Source organism: Ornithorhynchus anatinus, chromosome 7 (assembly GCF_004115215.2).
Source record: "Ornithorhynchus anatinus isolate Pmale09 chromosome 7, mOrnAna1.pri.v4, whole genome shotgun sequence".
Taxonomy (NCBI): domain Eukaryota; kingdom Metazoa; phylum Chordata; class Mammalia; order Monotremata; family Ornithorhynchidae; genus Ornithorhynchus; species Ornithorhynchus anatinus.
Window position 1 is genome coordinate 23,979,887 of NC_041734.1, and position 19,223 is coordinate 23,999,109.

Genomic DNA, 19,223 nt, shown 5'->3' on the forward strand with positions numbered 1-19,223 from the left:
GCTTACTGCATGCGAAGCACTGTACTGAGTACTTGGGAGAGTAAAATATAACAACAGACATATTCCTTCCCACAACCAGCTCATAGTCTAGGGGAGAGACAGACATTAATATAAACAAATAATAGGTAATAAATAAATTACAGATAGGTACAGATATGTACATATGTCCTGGGGGAATGAGAAAGGAGCATGAATGAAGGAGCAAGTAAGAGTGGTGCCGAAGGGAGTGGGAGAAGAGGAGAGGAAGGCTTAGGGAAGACCTCTTGGAGGAGATGAGCCTTCAAAAAGGCTTTGAAGTAGGGGAGAGCAATTATCTGATAGGAGAAAGGGCATTCCAGGCCAGAAGTAGTATGTGGGTGAAAGGTCAGCGGTAAGATAGAGGATATCGGGGTACAGTGAGAAGGTTAGCATTAGAGGAACAAAGTGTGCGGGCTGAATTGTAGTAGGAGAGTAGCGAGGTGAGGTAGGAGGCAGCGAGGTGAGGAGTTTCCGTTTGATGCGGAGGTCGATGGGCAAACACTGGAGGTTCTTGGAAAAATTTTGCTTGAATGTTTTCCTGGAAAAATGATCTGGGCAGCAGAGTGAAGTATGGATTGACTGGAGTGGGGAGAGGGAAGTCATCAAAGGAGGCTCATGCAGTAATCTATGCGGGATAGGTTGAGTGATTGTATTAATGTGGTAGCAGTTTGGATGGAGAGGAAAGGGCAGAATTTAGCAATGTTGTGAAGGTAGGACTGACAGGATTTAGTGATGGATCGACTCTATGGGTTGAATGAGAGAGAGGAGTCAAGGATAACATCAAGGTTACAGGCTTGATGGTGGTGCCATCTACAGTAATGGGAAAACCAAGGGGAGGACAGGGTTTGGGTGGGAAGATAAGGAGTTCTATTTTGGACATGTTAAACTTGACGTGACCGGAGGGCATCCAAGTAGAGATGTCTGGAAGGGAGGAGGAATTATGAGACTGTGGAGAGTGAGAGAGATCAGGGATGGAGATGTAGATTTGGGTATCATCTAAATAGATGTGGTAGTTGAAGCCATGGGAGCGAATGAGTCCTCCAAGGGGGTGGGTGTAGATGCAGAAGAGAAGGGGGCCGAAGAGAAGGGGGCCTACAGCTGAACCCTGAGGGACCCTTCCTCCTCCTACCGTACTTCCCTGATTTCCTACTACAACCCAGACTCCACACTTCACTCCTCTAATGCCAACCTACTCACTGAACCTCGATCTCGCCCATCTAGCCGCCGACCCTTCACCCACATTCCTGTGGCCTGGAATACCATCCCCCTTCATATTCATCAGCCAATCACTCTCCCCACCTTCAAAACTCTATTAAAACCCTATTAAAAGAGGCCTTCCTCGACTAAGCCCTGATTTCTTCTTTTCCCTCTCCTTTCTGCATCTCCCTTGTACTCAGATTCATACCCTTTGTTCTCCCCTCCCTTATCCCTGCAGCACTTTTGTACCTACCCATTGTTCATTTATATTACTATCTGACTTGCCCTCTAGACTGTGAGTTCGTTGTGGGCCAGGAATATGTCTACCATCTCTGTTATACTGTACTCTCCCAAGTTCTTAGTACAGTGCTTTGCACCCAGTAGGCACTCAGTAAATATGATTAACTGAGTGCCTGCTTGGTACTTTGTGTTTCAGAGAGTACAATAAGAGTCAGTAGACGTGATCACTGCCCTCAAAATGTTAGCACTCTAGCTGGGGAAACACACTAAAATAATTTACAGTTGGGAAGGGGAAGGAAAAGGAGACGAGAATAAGAGTTAAGTGCTTAGTACAGTGCTCTGCACACAGTAAGCGCTCAATAAATATGATTGAATGAAGAATTAGTGCTTAACTTAATAGTGTATTGTTGCATTAGAGGTAATAGCAACTTTTATTGAGCACCCACTTTGGATGGTGCACTGTACCTGCACTTTGGATGGTGTAGGAGAAGCAGCGTGGCTCAGTGGAAGGAGCACGGGCTTTGGAGTCAGAGGTCATGGGTTTGAATCCCGGTTCTGCCACTTGTCAGCTGGGTGACCGTGGGCAAGTCACTTAACTTCTCTGTGCCTCAGTTCCCTCATCTGTAAAATGGGGATTAAGACTGTGAGCCCCACGTGGGACAACCTGATTCCCCTGTGTCTACCCCAGCGCTTAGAACAGTGCTCTGCACATAGTAAGCGCGTAACAAATACCAACATTATTATTATTATTGTTAGACACTTGAAAAATACATAATTAAAAAAAGGAAAGATTCCCTGCCCAAAAGTGTTTATATTCCAGCAGGGGAGACAGAGCACAAAAGTGTTTGCAACTAGAGTGATCAAAATAAATAATCAAGTACACATATATAAATGCGTAAGTAAATGCTAGAATGGCTCAGGTTCCTGGGTAATGCACTAGGGAAAGCTTGTTGGAGGAGGTGGGATTTGAGGTGGGATTTTAGAAGAGCTTTGACTGTGGGGAGAGCTGTGGCCAGTTGGATTTCAAGGTGGGGAAGAGGGATGTGTTGAGATGGGGAAGAGGGATGTGTTGGAGAGATGAGAGTGAGGCACAGAGAGCGTGTTAGCTTGAGAGGAATGGAGATTGCAAACTGGAGTGTAGTGGGTGAACAGAGTGAAAAAATAGGATGGAGAGAGCTGATTGAGAGCCTTAAGGCCAATGCTCAGGAATTCCTGCTTGCTGTGGAGAAGAAATGATAATCATTGGAGGTTTCTGGGGAGTGGGGAATCATTCATTCATTCAATAGTATTTATTGAGCGCTTACTATGTGCAGAGCACTGTACTAAGCGCTTGGAATATACAAGTCGGCAACAGAGAGAGACAGTCCCTGCCCTTTGACGGGCTTACAGTCTGATCGGGGGAGACAGGCAGACAAGAACAATGGCAGTAAATAGAGTGAAGGGGAAGAACATCTCATAAAAATAATGGCAGCTAAATAGAATCAGGGTGATGTACATCTCATTAAACAAAATAAAATAAATAGGGTGATAAAGATATATACAGTTGAGTGGACGAGTACAGTGCTGAGGAGGTGGGACAGGAGAGGGAAAGGGGGGAGAAGAGGGTTTAGCTGCAGAGAGGTGAAGGGGGGGGTAGAGGGAGCAGAGGGAAAAAGGGGGGAGCTCAGTCTGGGAAGGCCTCTTGGAGGAGGTGAGTTTTTTAAGTAGGGATTTGAAGAGGGGAAGAGAATTAGATTGTCAGAGGTGAGGTGGGAGGGCATTCTAGGACCGCGGGAGGACGTGGCCCAGGGGTCGACGGCGGGCTAGGTGAGACCGAGGGACGGTGAGGAGGTGGGCGGCAGCGGAGCGTACGGGGTGGGCAGTAGAAAGAGATAAGGGAGGAGAGGTAGGAAGGGGCAAGGTGATGGAGAACCTTGAAGCCTAGAGTGAGGAGTTTTTGTTTGGAGCGGAGGTTGATAGGCAACCACTGGAGGTGTTTACGAAGGGGAATGACATGCCCAGATCGTTTCTGCAGGAAGATGAGCTGGGCAGCAGAGTGAAGAATAGACTGGAGCGGGGCGAGAGAGGAGGAAGGGAGATCAGAGAGAAGGCTGACACAGTAGTCTAGCCGGGATATAACGAGAGCCCGTAGCAGTAAGGTAGCCGTTTGGGTGGAGAGGAAAGGGCGGATCTTGGCGATATTGTAAAGGCGAAACTGGCAGGTCTCGGTAACGGATCGGATGTGTGGGGTGAACGAGAGAGACGAGTCAAAGATGACACCGATGTTGCGGACCTGAGAGATGGGAAGGATAGTCGTACTATCCACGGTGATAGGGAAGTCTGGGAGAGGACCGGGCTTGGGAAGGAAGATGAGGAGCTCAGTCTTGCTCATGTTGAGTTTTAGGTGGCGGGCCGACATCCAGGTGGAGACATCCTGGAGGCAGGAGGAGATGCGAGCCTGAAGGGAGGGGGAGAGGACGGGCAGAGATGTAGGTCTGCGTGTCATCTGCGTAGAGATGGTAGTCAAAGCCGTGAGAGCGAATGAGTTCACCAAGGGAGTGAGTGTAAATGGAGAACAGAAGAGGGCCAAGAACTGACCCTTGAGGAACTCCAACAGTTAAAGGATGGGAGGGGGGAGGAGGCGCCTGCAAAGGAGACCGAGAATGACTGGCCAGAGAGATCAGAGGAGAACCAGGAGAGGACGGAGTCCGTGAAGCCAAGGTGAGATAAGGTATGGAGGAGGAGGGGATGGTCGACAGTGTCAAAGGCAGCAGAGAGGTCAAGGAGGATCAGAATGGAGTAGGAGCCATTGGATTTGGCAAGAAGGAGGTCATGGGTGACCTTAGAGAGAGCAGTCTCGGTAGAGTGGAGGGGACGGAAGCCAGATTGGAGGGGGTCTAGGAGAGAATGGGAGTTAAGGAATTCTAGGCATCGATTGTAGACGACTCGTTCTAGGATTTTGGAAAGGAAGGGTAGTAGGGAGATAGGACGATAACTGGAGGGGGAAGTGGGGTCAAGAGCGGGTTTTTTTAGGATGGGGGAGACGTGGGCATGTTTGAAGGCAGAGGGGAAGGAGCCCTTGGAGATTGAGTGGTTAAAAATAGAAGTTAAGGAAGGGAGGAGGGAAGAGGCGATGGTTTTAATAAGGTGAGCGGGAATGGGGTCCGAGGCGCAGGTGGAGGGGCTGGCACTTGTGAGGAGGGAGGAGATCTCTGAGGATACTGCAGGGAAGGATGGGAAAGTAGGGGAGAGGGTTGGTGGTGGGGAGGGGAGAGGAGGAGGAATGACTTTGGGGAGCTCAGACCTGATTGTGTTGATTTTTGTGATGAAGTAGGTGGCCAGATCATTGGGGGTGAGAGATGGGGAAGAGGGAGGAACGGGGGCCTAAAGAGAGAGTTAAAGGTCCGGAACAATTGGCGGGGGTGATGGGCATGGGTGTCGATGAGGGAGGAGAAGAAGTTTTGCCTGGCGGAGGAGAGGGCAGAGTTAAGGCAGGAAAGGATAAATTTGAAATGTATGAGGTCGGCTTGGGGCTTGGACTTTCGCCAGCAGTGCTTGGCAGCTCGAGCATAGGAGCGTAGGAGGCGGACAGAGGAGGTGATCCAGGGCTGTGGGTTAGTGAGCGAGAGCAGCGGAGGGAGGGGGGGCAAGAGAGTTGAGATGAGTAGAGAAGGTGGAGTTGAGAGCGGAGACCTGATCATCGAGAGTGGGAAGTGAGGACAGGGCGGCAAGGTGGGGAGAGATGCTTTAGAAAAATGTTGTGAGCCATGTTCTGGGCCAAGTATGGAGTGGAGAGGAGAGAGATCAGAATCAGGAATTTCAGTGAGGGGGCTGATGCACTTCTCAGGTTGGGATCTGACAATTACCAGGGCCAGCGTGGTAAGGGTAAATCCTGGCAATGTTTTAGCGGAAAAGCCAACATGATTTTGTGACAGCCCAAATATGAGGGATGATGAAGACAGGGAAGTTATGGTTACACCCAGGTTGCTGGTTTCAAAGATGGGGAAGATAGTGGGGTTGTCAAATTCTCTCTTGGGATGCCTCAGTATGCCATAGAGACTAGGTGCCATGGAGATTCAGTGATGTTTCAGCCCTGAGGCATTCATGTTGGTATTTGTTAAGCGCTTACCTTGTGCAGAGCACTGTTCTAAGCGCTGGGGTAGACACAGGGGAATTAGGTTGTCCCACGTGGGGCTCACAGTCTTAATCCCCATTTTACAGATGAGGTAACTGAGGCACAGAGAAGTTAAGTGACTTGCCCAAAGTCACACAGCCGACAAATGGCAGAGCTGGGAATCGAACTCATGACCTCTGACTCCAAAGCCCATGCTCTTTCCACTGAGCCACGCTGCTTCTCTAAACTCTTGCTGAGAGTCTGGTGTTGGGGAATGGTGGTGGTGGGTGGGAGGGTTGGGGGGATCACGGAGAGAGAGAAAGAAAGAAATGAAAATGAGAATTTATATTGTGTTTTGGGGTAAATTAGAGCCAACAGGGTGGTAAGAGGAAGACAAGTAGGTCAAACCAAGTGGCTTTCTGTAGCTTGTGGCAAGGATGCAGAGAAGGATCTAGGTATCTGGTCCTCTGGAGGGTCCCAGCCAGGACCCTGGTAGTATTTTCTTGCACTCTTACTGCTGCCAGCAACAGCTCAGGACTTGGGGAGAGAAAATGCAGAGGAGAGAGCAAGAGATGGAGGGGATTGGTTTTGGGCCCCAGAGAGGCCAGGGAGACTCCTTGAAACTGAGAACAGGAACAGAGGGAAGAGAGCATTGATTCACCTGCCATTATCAGAAACAATTTCTGGGTAGAGGCATACAGATCCTGGGCTACCTCGGCAGTCAGTGCATGACATATCTCTGGAATTTCTATTTTACGGGATGGCTGCAACTCAGGATGCAACGGTGCCCTCTCCTCTGCACACAAGAGATGCCCAGTAAATAAAATACCCCCGATTGACTAATTCATTCATTTCCCTGCTCCCTACCTCATGGGACTCATTTGCACAAAGGAACCACCTGAGGAATTTCATGCCCCAAAAGACCTCTGTGGGCCTCATGTGTTCCATGTTGCTGAGACATGTAGGACACATGTAGGGTGCCAAACAATGAAATTTGGAATTCTTGGGGAATTCCTACCATCCTTCCTCTAGGTTAAATGTACATAGTGCTTATCATTCTCTCTCTATTTATGTTTTCCTTTCTTCTTTCTGTTTTTCTCCTAGACTTCTCTTTCTGCTCCCGAACCTCTCTGGATCTGAACTCCTCTCTTATGCCCTGCAGCTGTCTCCTATCCCTGTGTGTGTTTCTGTGCTCTTGTGTGTATTAGAGTTTGTATTCATTGATGTTTATTCACTGGGGCAGGGAGGCTGAGGTCTGGGGTACGCTCCGTTCTCATTGTGCACCAGAGACTTTAAAAGCTGAGTAGTCATTCTCTAGCCAAGTTTAAGGGAATCTCCAGGCAGTCCAGCCCTAGTGCTGCTCTGTGATGGTAAAGGAGAACTCTGGCGTCTGCCTGCTCCCCTCGGTGGAAGGAAGTGGTGAATTAACCAATTTTGATTTTCACTCAGCAGGGAGGCAGAAATTCATCCCCGGGAGGGACCCTGAACAAACCCCAAATGGCTGCTCCCCAGTAGGAGAGGAGGGTGCCGGCAGTCTTTGACACACACATACATGGAGGGGAAGTTCTTGGGAAAGAGAAGGGACAAATTTTGGGTTCCCTCTCACACAAACCAGTGGGGTTTATAGGCAGCATCAGTGACCTAAGTGTGATTAAATCCTGATAGTAAAAATATCTAGGTTTATTAAGAGGCTTCATAACTGAAGCCTACTAGAACACCATGATGTTTGGAGCTATTCCCCTGGAATGATTTTGGTTAATACTACTCCCCAGAGGCCTTTGTTGTGCTTTGCCAAGCCTGCCCACAAGCCGGACGGGGCCAAGATTTTTCCCAACCCATAGAGAATGTTATTATTATTACATTTGTTAGGTTCTTACTCTGTGCTGGCAGCTGGAATAGATACAGGGTGATGAAATCAGTTACAGGCCTCCTGGGTCCCATAATCTATCTTATCCCCCATTTCATAGATGAGGAAACTGAAGCTCAGGGACGCAAAATGATCACAAAAGAGGCCAGTGGCACAGCTGAGACTCGACCCTTCCCGTCTTTCTTATCACCAACCCCTTTCCCATGTCCTCCTGACCTGGAACTCCCTTCTCTTCACCTGAGACACATCATCTCATAACCCACCTTCAAAGCCAGATCTCCAACAGGCCTTCCCCAACTAAACCCCCATCACTCCTCCTCCCTCTCTCTTCTGCCTCACCCATGCATTTGGATCTGTACCTTGTAAGCACGTGATATTCAAGCCACCCTCTCCTCCCCAGCTCTTATGTATATATCTGTAATTTATTTTAACTCCTGTCTCCCCCTCTCGATCGAAAGCTCACTGTAGGCAGAACCTGTCTGCCAACACTGTTGCACTTAGCCCAGTACTTAGTACAGTGCTCTGCGCACAGTAAGTGCTCAACAATTAGCATTAATCGACTGATCGATTGAAAATTGACGAAAAAGTGTTTTGCCACTACCAAAGAAATAGTCCACATTTAGGTTAAAATTGTAAGCGGCAAACAATATTTAGCAAGCTTATGGCGTTTAGAGTAACTGTTACCACCACCTCTGTGGAAGACAACAGTTGCCTCTCACCACACTGAGGGACAACAACCCAACTCACTGTCAGTTTCACCGTGCTGCCTTTATCAATTAATCAGGGCTACTTATTGAACACTTACCATATGCAGAGCACCTCTAATCCCACACACCCAGCTAGGTTCTCACATCTGGCACCCACACACCCCACGTCACAACAGAGACATCCCTTGTGTCACTCCTTGTGTACATTTTCCTTTCTACAGATGATGCCTTCCCCCCGCACTAATCCCTCGTGCTGTTTCCCCTTATCTTTTCCCCTTGCCCCTTTTCCCCCTCCTTTTGGCCCCCTTTTCAACTTTACCATCCTTCCCAGCAATATGTCCAGAGGAGATCTTCTGCCTCCTCTCAAGTGCCATCCCCTCCACATTCATTCATTCATTCATTCATTCATTCATTCATATTTATTGGGTGCTTACTGTGTGCAGAGCACTGTAGTAAGCGCTTGGAAAGTACAGTTCAGCAACAAATGGAGACAATTCCTAGCCAACAAGGTGTTCACAGTTTAGAAGGGGGAAATCAGACATCAAACCAAGTAAACAGGCATCAGTATAAATAAATAGAATTATAGATATATACACATCATTAATAGAATAAAATAAATACGTACACATATACACAAGTGCTGTGGAGCAGGGAGGGGGGTAAAGCAGAGGGAGCGAGTTGGGATGATGGTGAGGGGAGGGGGAGCAGAGGAAAAAGGGGGGCTTAGTCGGGAAGACCTCCTGGAGGAGGTGACCTTTCAGTAGGGCTTTGAAGAGGGGGAGTGTGCTAGTTTGGCGATTGTGAGGAGGGAGGGCATTCCATGCCAGAGGTAGGACTTGGGCCAGGGGTTGATGGTGGGATGGGCGAGAATGAGGCACAATGAGAAGGTTAGGACCAGAGGAGTGGAGTGTGCAGGCTGGGCTATAGAAGGAGAGACGGGAGGTGAGGTAGGAGGGGTCAAAATGATGGAAAGCTTTGAAGTCAATAGTGAGGAGTTTTTGCTTGATACGGAGGTTGATGGGCAACCACTGGAGATTTATGAGGAGTGGGCTGACATGCCCAGAGCACTTCTATAGAAAAATAATCTGGGCAGCAGAGTGAAGTATAGACTGAAGTGGGGAGAGACAGGAGGTTGGTTGCGCATTGGTCCCCATTCCTTCTCACCTTATAAAAACCCTCGCCCCTTCCCTCCTTAATTACCATCTTCAACCGCTCACTTTCCGATGGCTTCTTCCCCACTGCCTTCAAACATGCCCACGTCTCCTCCATCGTAAAAAAGCCCTCCCTTGACCCCACAGCCCCCTCCAGTTATCACCCCTTCTCTCTCCTACCCATCCTCTCCAAACTCCTAGTGTGAGTCATCTATACTTGCTGTCTCGAATACCTCTCCTCCAATTCTCTCCTGGACCCCCTCCAATCCGGTTTCTGCACCCTTCACTCCACTGAAACTGCCCTCTCTAAGGGCAAATCCAACAGCTCCTACTCCATCCTAATCCTCCTTGACCTCTCAGCTGCCTTTGACACTGTGGTTCATCCCCTTCTCAATACGTTAGCCAACCTTGGCTTCACTGACTCCATCCTCTCCTGATTCCCTTCTTATCTCTCTGGCCGCTCATTCTCAGTCTCCTTCACAGGCTCCTCCTCCCCCTTCCATCCCCTAACTGTAGAGGTCCCTCAAGGTTCAGTTCTTGGTCCCCTTCTATTCTCCATCTATACTCACTCCCTTAGAGAACTCATTCGCTCCCACGGTTTCCACTATCATCTCTATGCGGATGACACCCAAATTTGTATCTCCTTCCTTGTTCTCTCTCCCTCCCTAAAGGCTCGCATCTCCTCCTGCCTTCAGGACATCTCTACTTGAAAATCCTCCTACCACCTCACATTCAACATGTCCAAGACAGAGCTTCTTATCTTCCCTTCCAAAACCCTGTTCTCTCCCAAACTTTCCCATCACTGTAGACGGCACAGCCATCCTTCTCTTCTCACAAGCCCCTAACCTTGATGTCAACCCAGACTGTGCTGTCTCATTCAACCCGCATATCCAGTCCGTCACCAAATCCCGTCAGTCTCACCTTTAAAACATCGCCAAGATCCGCCCTTTCCTCTCCATCCAGACTGCTACCATGTTATTACAGGCTCTCATCCTAGCCCAACTGGATACCTGCATCAGCCTCCTTTCTCACCTCCCAACCTCCTGCCTCTCCCCACTTCAATCCATACTTTACTCTGCTGCCCGGATTATCTTTCTACAGAAATTAATGTTGGTATTTGTTAAGCGCTTACTATGTGCCGAGCACTGTTCTAAGCGCTGGGGTAGACATAGGGGAATCAGGTTGTCCCACATGGGGCTCACAGTCTTAATCCCCATTTTACAGATGAGGGAACTGAGGCCCAGAGAAGTTAAGTGACTTGCCCACAGTCACACGGCCGACAAGTGGCAGAGCTGGGATTCGAACTCACGAGTTCTGACTCCAAAGCCCGTTCTCTTTCCACTGAGCCACGCTGCTTCTCCAGAAATGTTCAGGACATGTCACCCCCCTCTTCAAAAATTTCCAGTGGTTGCCTGTCAGCCTCCATACCAAACAAAAACTCCTCACTATTGGCTTTAAAGCTCTCCATCACCTTGCCCTTCCTTCCTTCACCTCCCTTCTCTCCTTCTCCAGCCCAGTTTGCACATTCTGCTCCTCTGGTGCTAACCTCTTCAGTGTGCCTCGATCTCAACTGTCTCTCCGCTCACCCCTGGCCCACGTCCTTCCTCTGGCCTGGAACACCCTCCCTCCTCAAGTCTGCCAAACAATCTGTTTTCGCCCCCTTCAAAGCCCTACTGAAGGCCACCTCCTCCAAGAGGCCTTTCCATACTAAGCCTCCTTTTCCCCAGCCCCCCCACCATGTCACTTGGACTCATTCATTCATTTATTCAGTCGTATTTATTGAGTGCTCACTGTGTGCAGAGCACTGTACCTACTGCTTGGAAAGTACAATTCATCAATAGAGAGAATCCCTGCGCACAACAGGCTTACAGTCTAGAAGGGGGAAGACAGACATCAAAATAAGTAAACAGGCATCAATATAAATAAATTGAAGTATAGATTATTATTACTTTGTTATATATTATATTGTAATTATGGATTATTTATTATAGATTTATAGAGTTGCTCCCTTTGCTCTTCCCCCTCTGCCATATAGCACTTATGTATATATCTATAATTCTACTTATTTATATTGATGCCTGTATACTTGTACTGATGTCTCTCTCCCCCTTTCTAGACTGAGCCCATTGTGGGTAGGGAATGTCTCTCTTCATTGCTATATTGTGCTTTCCAAGCGCTTAGTACAGGGCTCTGCACACAGTAAGTGCTCAATAAATATGACTGAATGAATGAATATGACTGTAAAACAGACCTGATCCCTGGCCATAGGGGCTTTACAATCTGAAGTGGGGTGGAACAGATGGACCGATGGCCATACGGGGAAAAATAGTAACCAGACAAATTCAGCAAAAACCAACAATTTTACAGTAATAATAAGAAATGCACCATTGCTGCTAGGAGGGAATAAAATATATTCCATAAAATACCATAAAACAAACACCTGAATCCAGGCTACCTTGGATTAAATAGTCACTTAACTTCCCAGCATTTTAATCGTTCCCTCTACCTCCTCCCTTAGAATAGGCTTTCATTCGTTCATTCAGTCGTACTTATTGAGCACTTACTGTGTGCAGAGCACTCTACTAAGGCTTCTTCCCTGGGGTGGTGGGCCAGAGGGGAAGGGCAGATGCCAAAGTCTCTGGGGCTGCTCTGTGAAACATAGTGAGGGGAGTTTGAAACCTCATAGCTGCATCTAGCTTCTGCTATCCTCAGTTTCTGCCGGCCCCCACTTCTATGATAAAAACACCATCTCTTTTCTTGTTCTAAAGTTCTCTTTGAGCAAGAATTAAGGTTATTAAATCTTATTATTTTGCCATCGGTGGCCTCTCTTAGAATTTTCAACCGGTCGGTGCTTTGTATTGAGAACTTACCTCGTGCAAATCACCATATTAAGCACTTGCAAGAGTTCAGAATAGTCGAATTGGTAGACATGATCCCCACCCTCAAGGAGTTTACAGACTCTCCCCAGTCTGTCAGTCAATCAGTCAGTCCTTATTGTGTGCAAAGCACTGTACTAAGAGCTTGAGACAGTACAAGAGAGTTGGGAGACCTTTTGCCTTTTTCTCAGCATTTCTTCCTGTTCCCCCCCCCCAAAAAAAACCTCCCCTTCTGCTCTCCTTTAGTTCTTTTCCTCTGTCTAGTCTCTGGCTCCCAGGTTCAGACTCAACCCACAGTGGTCACACTTTATGCCAGGTGTTTTCTTAATTGTTTTTTAAAAATAGTTTAACTTGGGCAGCAAGTCTGAAGTTTGTGAGTAATGCAAATAAATGTTCAGCTTTTCCCTTGCAATTAACAGAGTGATTCCTCATGTGGCTCAGATCTTACAGGCCAGCTTCTAAACGTATTGTAAGGATAAACTGAATGTTAAGCTCAACAGACCCAAGCACTCTGAAGTACATTTACTATTCCGATGCACTATATACTTTCCTTTAGATTGATTTTACTTTTAGCATGTGAATGTATTTAAACAAAGTGTTATGATGTATAAACTAAAGCCATTTAATAATTGTTTTTTACTATTATTGAAAAGCTCTGTCTACTCTAGAGCCTCAAATTATACTCTTGCACAAAAAGGCTAAAAATAATAAAAAATAATAATAAAAATACTAAAAATAGGCATTTGTTCCAAGTACTTGCTTCCAGTACACCCAGAATGGTTCTAAACATTCCAAAGCTTCCAGAAACATTTAGAATATAATAAGAAAGAATCATCACACAAAAACCCCTTATTTTGGATAAATTAATTGGCTAGTGATCAAAAATGGATTAATGGAGGGGAAATTTAGGAATAGTAGATGATACATCCTTAAGCATTAGGGTGGATAGCAAGGAAGTCATCTCATAACTGCCTCCAAACATTATGTTGTCAGGGTGGAGGAAGGAAACTGGAGGGACAACCAATGATCTCCCCTAACAGTCACATTTCTTAGGTTCATACTCGAGATCATTGGGCCTGAACATGCCATTAAGGAGTAAGTTATTCATCCTTAAAGATAGAATCACTCTTTTCCGTTGCTAGTGTACCGTTAAACACTGGAAAAGGTAATTTTACCAAGTTTCTCTTTGGTACAGGTACCAAATATACTCTTTTATCAGTATAATGCTCATTATCAAAAAGTAAGTATTCATACATATATAGAGAGAGAGCTTTGCTTGTAGTAGCATTTATGATTATTATATAAAATCTAGCAAGGACGTCAGCGTATGGCTACATAAACCGTAAACAATCTTCATCCTGTATGTTGTCAGTTATTTCAGCAGTTTAGTCAAAATTAGATGACAGCATTTAAAAAATTCTTATAGTAGATCTGTACCTCGAGATCTTATCTTTTGAAGGCAGAGCAATACACTGCAATGTGCAGAACATATTAATCTAATTAACATATGAAAAATAAATTATTTTTTTCTTTCAGACATACAAAAGCACATTCCATGCTACCAGTTGTTCAGGTTAGTATAAATCAATTGATTAGTATTTACTGAGCTCCTACTGGGTGCAGAGCACTGTTTTAATCACTTGTACAATAATTAGTAGACATGAACCCTGCCCTTAAGGAGTTTATATTCTAATGAGGGAGATAGATACTAAAATCATTTACAGATAAAGAGAAGGGAAGTGGATATTTAGGTGAGTGCTTAAGCAATAGGGCATATATACAAATGCTCCAGATGTTTGCAGAATCTTAGGTTCATAGTTGGGGTGAAAGCTGAGATAAAACTGGGTGAGATGATAAATTACTCAGGAAAACCCCCTGTAGAAGATGTAACCTCTGGACATTGAAGATGGGGAGAGCTGTGTCTGCTGGATATGAAAGGGGAGGAAATCCCAAGCAGAAGGCAAGACCTGAGCAAGGGATCTGGGATAGGAAAGATGAAAGCAAGACCAAGTGAGTAGGTTAGCTTAAGGGGAACAAAGCAGTGAGTTGGGGTGTAGGTGGAAAAGAGAGTAGATAAGTAGCAGGGAGGGGAGAGGGCTTGGTGGACTGAGACCTTTAAAGCCATTTTTCAGGAGTTTCTAATGTATGTGGAGATCAATGGATAACCACTGAAAGTATTTGAGGGATGGGGAGAAGTGTGCAGAAAGAGTTTTTAGGATAGTAACCCAGGAAGTACAGTGAAGTGTGAACTTGAGAAGGGAGAGACCAGAGGCACAGAGATCAGGGAAGAGGCTGATGCAGTAGTCAAGTGGGGCATTACAGGGGTCTGTACCAACTTGATGCCCATTTGGATGGAGAGGAAAGAGCAGATTCTGGAAATGTGGAGGAGAAGCCAAAAGGATTTAGTGACAGACTGCGTAGAAGAGTTGAAAGAGAGGGTGAAAAGCAGTATAGTGCCATGGTTGCGTAGTATAGAGAAGGGAAGGTTGATGATGTGAACTGTGAAGAGAAAGTTAAGATGTAGGTGACGATTTGGGAGGGAAGATGAGACACTCGTAGTTCTGGAGGGTCAACCATTGAGAGATGTCCCGGAGGCAAGAAGAAATGAGAAATTGTAGAGAAAGTGAGTGATGTGAACAATTTTGGTCAATCTGGGAGTTATCCACATAGGGGTTCTAGTTAAAGCCGTGGGAGTGGATGAGCTCCCAGTTGAAGTGAATGCAGGTAAAAAGAGATGAGGACCCAGAATGGACCCCCACAGGTAAGCGGGGAGAGGTGGAGCAAGAGTTGATGAAAGAGAATGAGTGACCAGAGAGGCAAGAGGAGAACCGGGAGAAAACTGTGTTGTTAAAACCAAGGTTAGAGATTGTTTTCAGGAAAAGGAAGTTGTCCACTCTGTCAAAGGTAGTTGAGAGGTTGGGAAGGATTATGATAGAGAAGAGTCTGTTAGAGTCCATATGAAAATAAGTGAATGATGGATGTCAAAGGTATAAGGAACAATCTAAAAATACATTTTATTTATATAATTTCTGGGTCCAGGGAGCTAAAAGAACGTTGCAGATTTTTGAAGGTGGCTAAAGAAAAGAAGGGAAGTCTTAGAGATCTTGATGTTCCTGATTGATAAATAGAGGTGGAGAGTAAGTGACATTACAGAAATTTCAATTGTGATTTGGTTTTGGGGCAAGGCCTTTGTCTCTCCCCCCCTTCTCCCTCCTCCTCTCCCTTTTCTCTCTCCCCCTCCCCCCCATTCCATGCCCCATTTTACATCTTGTCTGTGGAATAAAAGAACTCCTAAACCCCTCCTCTGGGTCAAACAGTGGGAATAAGCCTCCATATTTTGAAGAACATGCTCTTACAAGTGTTATTTCTGAAACTGTGGTATTTGTGTATTTGATTTTCATTTTAGTGATGCAACTTGAGGTAAAGTGACTTCCCCAGGGTCTCACAGATATTGTGTCTCTACCCCAGGTGAATTTCTCAATCACTATCCATTTGAAAAATAGGAAGTAAAACTTTTCAGCTCCTTTCTCCTGCTTTGTTACCTAATTGTAAATCACTTTGCCAAATCAGCCAGGTGTTATATAGGCTTTCAATAAACCTTAAAAAAAAAAATTAATGTGTCCCTCCACTCTAAGCCAGCTATACACATTGATAACACAGAGGAAAATGCGGTTACAGAATTCTGTTACTTAGGTAGCGCATATCCCAGTGATACAAAAATAAACAAGGAAGTAGAAAACCAAATAAAGTAAACAAACCCATTCTTATATTGAGGCTGTCAGTCAGTGTTTGGCAACGGTGTAGTATCACATACATTTATTCAGTCATATTTATTCATTCATTCAATAGTATTTATTGAGCGCATACTATGTGCAGAGCACTGTACTAAGCGCTTGGAATGTAAAATTTGGCAACAGATAGAGACATTGCCTGCCCAGTGACGGGCTTACAGTCTAATCGGGGGAGACAGACAGACAAAAAAACAACATAATCATGATAAATAGAATCAAGGGGATGTACATCTCATTAACAAAATTAATAGGGTAATAAAAATATATACAAATGAGCACAGTGCTGAGGGAAGAGGAAGGGAGAGGGGGAGGGAGAGGAGCAGAGGGAAAGGGGGCTTAGCTGAGGGGAGTTGAAGGGGGAAAGGGGGAGGGAGCAGAGGGCGGAGGGGGAGCAGAGAGGGAGTAGAGGGAGAAGGGGAAGCTCAGTCTGGGAAGGCCTCTTGGAGTAGGTGAGCTCTCAGTAGGACTTTAAAGAGGGGAGGAGAGTTAGTTTGGTGGAGGAGAGGAGGGAGGGCGTTCCAAGATAGCGGTAGGACGTGGGCCAGAGGTGTGAATGGGGGACGGTGAGGAGGTGAGCGGCAGAGGACTGGAGCTTGCGGGGTGGGCAGTAGAAAGAGAGAAGGGAGGTGAGGTAGGAGGGGGCAAGGTGATGGAGAGCCTTGAAGCCCAGAATGAGAAGTTTTTGTTTCATGCAGAGGTTGATAGGCCACCACTGGAGGTTTTTAAGGAGGGGAGTGACATGCCCAGAGTGTTTCTGCAGGAAGATGATCCGGGCAGCAGAATGAAGAATAGAGCACCTACTGTGTGCAAAACACTGTACTAAGTGCTTGGAAGAGTAAAATACAGCACTCAACAGGCATGTTCCCTTCCCACCACAAGCTCACAGTCTAGAGGGGGAGACAGACACTAATATGCATAAATAAATTAATTACAGATACATATGTATGTGCTGTGGGGCTGGGAGGGAGGATAAATGAATATTAAGGATGATGGTATTTATTAAGCACTTACTATGTGCCAGGCACTGTACTAAGCGAGGTTGTACACAGTCCCTGTCCCACGTGGGGCTCACAGTCTCAGTCCCCATTTAATGGATGAGGTAACCAAGAAAAATGAAGTGACTTCCCCAAGGTCACACATGGCAGAGTTGGGATTAGAACCATGACCTTCTGATTCCCAGGCCCGTGCTCCATCCAACGTGCCATGCTGCTTCTCTGAAGGGAGCAAGTCAGGACAGTGCAGAAGGAAGTGGGAGAAGAGCAGAGGAAGGCTTAGTCAGGGAAGGCTTCTTGGAGGAGTTGTTCCTTCAATAAGCCTTTGAAATGGGGGAGAGTAATTATCTGTCTGTTATGAGGAGGGAAGGTTTTCTCGACCAGAGGCAGGATGTGGGCTAGAGGACAATGGCGAGGTAGATGAGATCAAGATACAATGAGAAGGTTAGCATTAGAGGAACAAAGTGTGCAGGCTGGGTTGAAGTAGGAGAGCAGTGAGTGAGGTAGGAGGGGGCAAGATTGAGTGCTTTAAAGCCAATGGGGAGGAGTTTTTGTTTGTTTTAGCTCCAAACCAAGCTAAAGGTCTTCAGAGTTGTAGTGCTGTTCAACCTTCTCCGAGGCTGTAAGACCGTGGATTTCCCTCATCCTCCTCTTGTAGCAGTTCCAAAATGGACATTTACAGGCTATATTCAATGTCAGAAGGTGGGACAGCATCACAACCAATGAAGTCCTCGGAGGAAATGAATTTCTTACTGTTGAAATTATGTTCACTGCAGCACAACTGCAATGGTGGCCATGTGAGGAGAGTGGATAACCCAAACAGCTTCTCTGAAGTGAACCAAGACGGGGAAACAACTGGGAGTTGCATGAGAACAGATTATTCTAAATTCAGTTCTGTCTTTTCAGCTTTTACAACTTTGTGGGTGAAGTGAATGAGCAGGCACTGAAGAAAATATTATCAGGCTGCAAAAAGGTAGTGTGACTCACCCTTTTTCCCCAGTCATCCACATCCTACCTCATTTAGAGTAATTATTTAGTTTCTATTTTAATCATTTAGTTTCTATTTAACCCATTTCATCAATTTCCCAAGCGGTATTTTGGCTACAAGTAATGCATTTAGTGTCTCTACAAAGCTTTGCATACTTTGTTTTTTGTTTTTTTACTTTGTTCTGACAGGTAGATTGAGAATAATTACACTTTTTTTTTGCAAATGAAAGAACCAAGTAAGAGTGCTCAATTTAAAAGAAGTCATGTCAAAGCTAGAACTAAAAATGAAAAGTATACAAATGCTAACCTTGTTCTAGAATTGCCTCTAGTAAGGAAAAACTTAAAATAGTAATTTCCTTTTTGCAGAGAGCACCAAATATATGTTGCCTCCTCTGTACGTTTTGCAAAGGCTGTGTGGGTCATATTTCCTCTGGAAAATATTTCAAAATTAATTTATAGTTAATAGTAATAGTAGCATTTATTGGGTGCCCACTTGGTGTTTGGGAAGAACGGAATAACAAAGTGACATGCTTCTTACCCACACGGAGCTTACCCTTGCGAGATGTGTAGTTCCTGCACAGTTGAACCATTGAAAACTCTCAGGTGGAATACTGCCTTTGTTATTCGAAAAAAAGGAAAAACTCAGATTTGAGCTACATTCTTCAGTAATGGTAAGTTCAGTCATTCCAAATGAACTTTTTTTAGGTTTTGTCATTGATTTGTGGGGAGGCAACCTTCCCTTTGAAATCCCTAGTGACATTGGTGTCTCCTTATTTAAATGCTGTAATTTGAAATCAATTTTTTATTGAGGCCCAAGTTATAGGACAGAAAGTGTAATTTCAAAAAAGGACTCTAGCCAAGGGTTTTGTCTTTCCACATCAATTGGTTAGACCTTTATCATAGTGGAAGTGGGTGGGAGGCTTTGAAAAGGCAAATGATTTGGTCCATTTCTGAATGTTTTCTTATGTATAAACAATGTATGTTCTTTTTTTCTTTTTTTATTAATGGTATTTGTTAAGTGCTTTCTATATGCCAGACACTGTACTAAGCTCTGGGGTAGATACAAAGTAATCAGATTGGACACAGTCTGCGTCCCACATGGAACTCGCAGTCTTCATTCCCATTTTACAGATGAGGTAACTGAGGCCCAGAGAAGTTAACTGACTTGTCCAAGGACACGGAGCAGACAAGTGGCCGACAAATCCTTGATGGAATTGTAAAAAAAAAAACTTTTTGAAATGCAGAAAACTCTTGTTAAACCTTGAAACTGGAGAAAGTAATTTCCCTCCCACCCCCAGCTCTCT

The 19,223-nt window shown here is 45.5% G+C and overlaps 1 protein-coding gene across 5 annotated transcripts in view; it reads left to right on the forward strand.

Moving 5' to 3' along the window:
• Window positions 1-19,223, forward strand: part of ABRAXAS1 (abraxas 1, BRCA1 A complex subunit) — a 54,930-nt gene that overhangs the window by 16,389 nt on the left and 19,318 nt on the right. For 2 of the 5 annotated variants that reach the window (XM_029069331.1, XM_029069330.1), the window contains exons 2-3: window positions 17,839-17,905; window positions 18,468-18,590. In XM_029069331.1, coding sequence (XP_028925164.1) covers window positions 18,588-18,590 — 3 coding nt within the window. In that variant the 5' untranslated portion in view covers window positions 17,839-17,905; window positions 18,468-18,587. Of the gene's footprint in view, window positions 1-13,685; window positions 13,723-17,838; window positions 17,906-18,467; window positions 18,591-19,223 lie in introns of all 5 variants that reach the window. The other 3 variants (XM_029069333.2, XM_029069332.1, XM_029069329.2) reach the window with 2 other exon arrangements.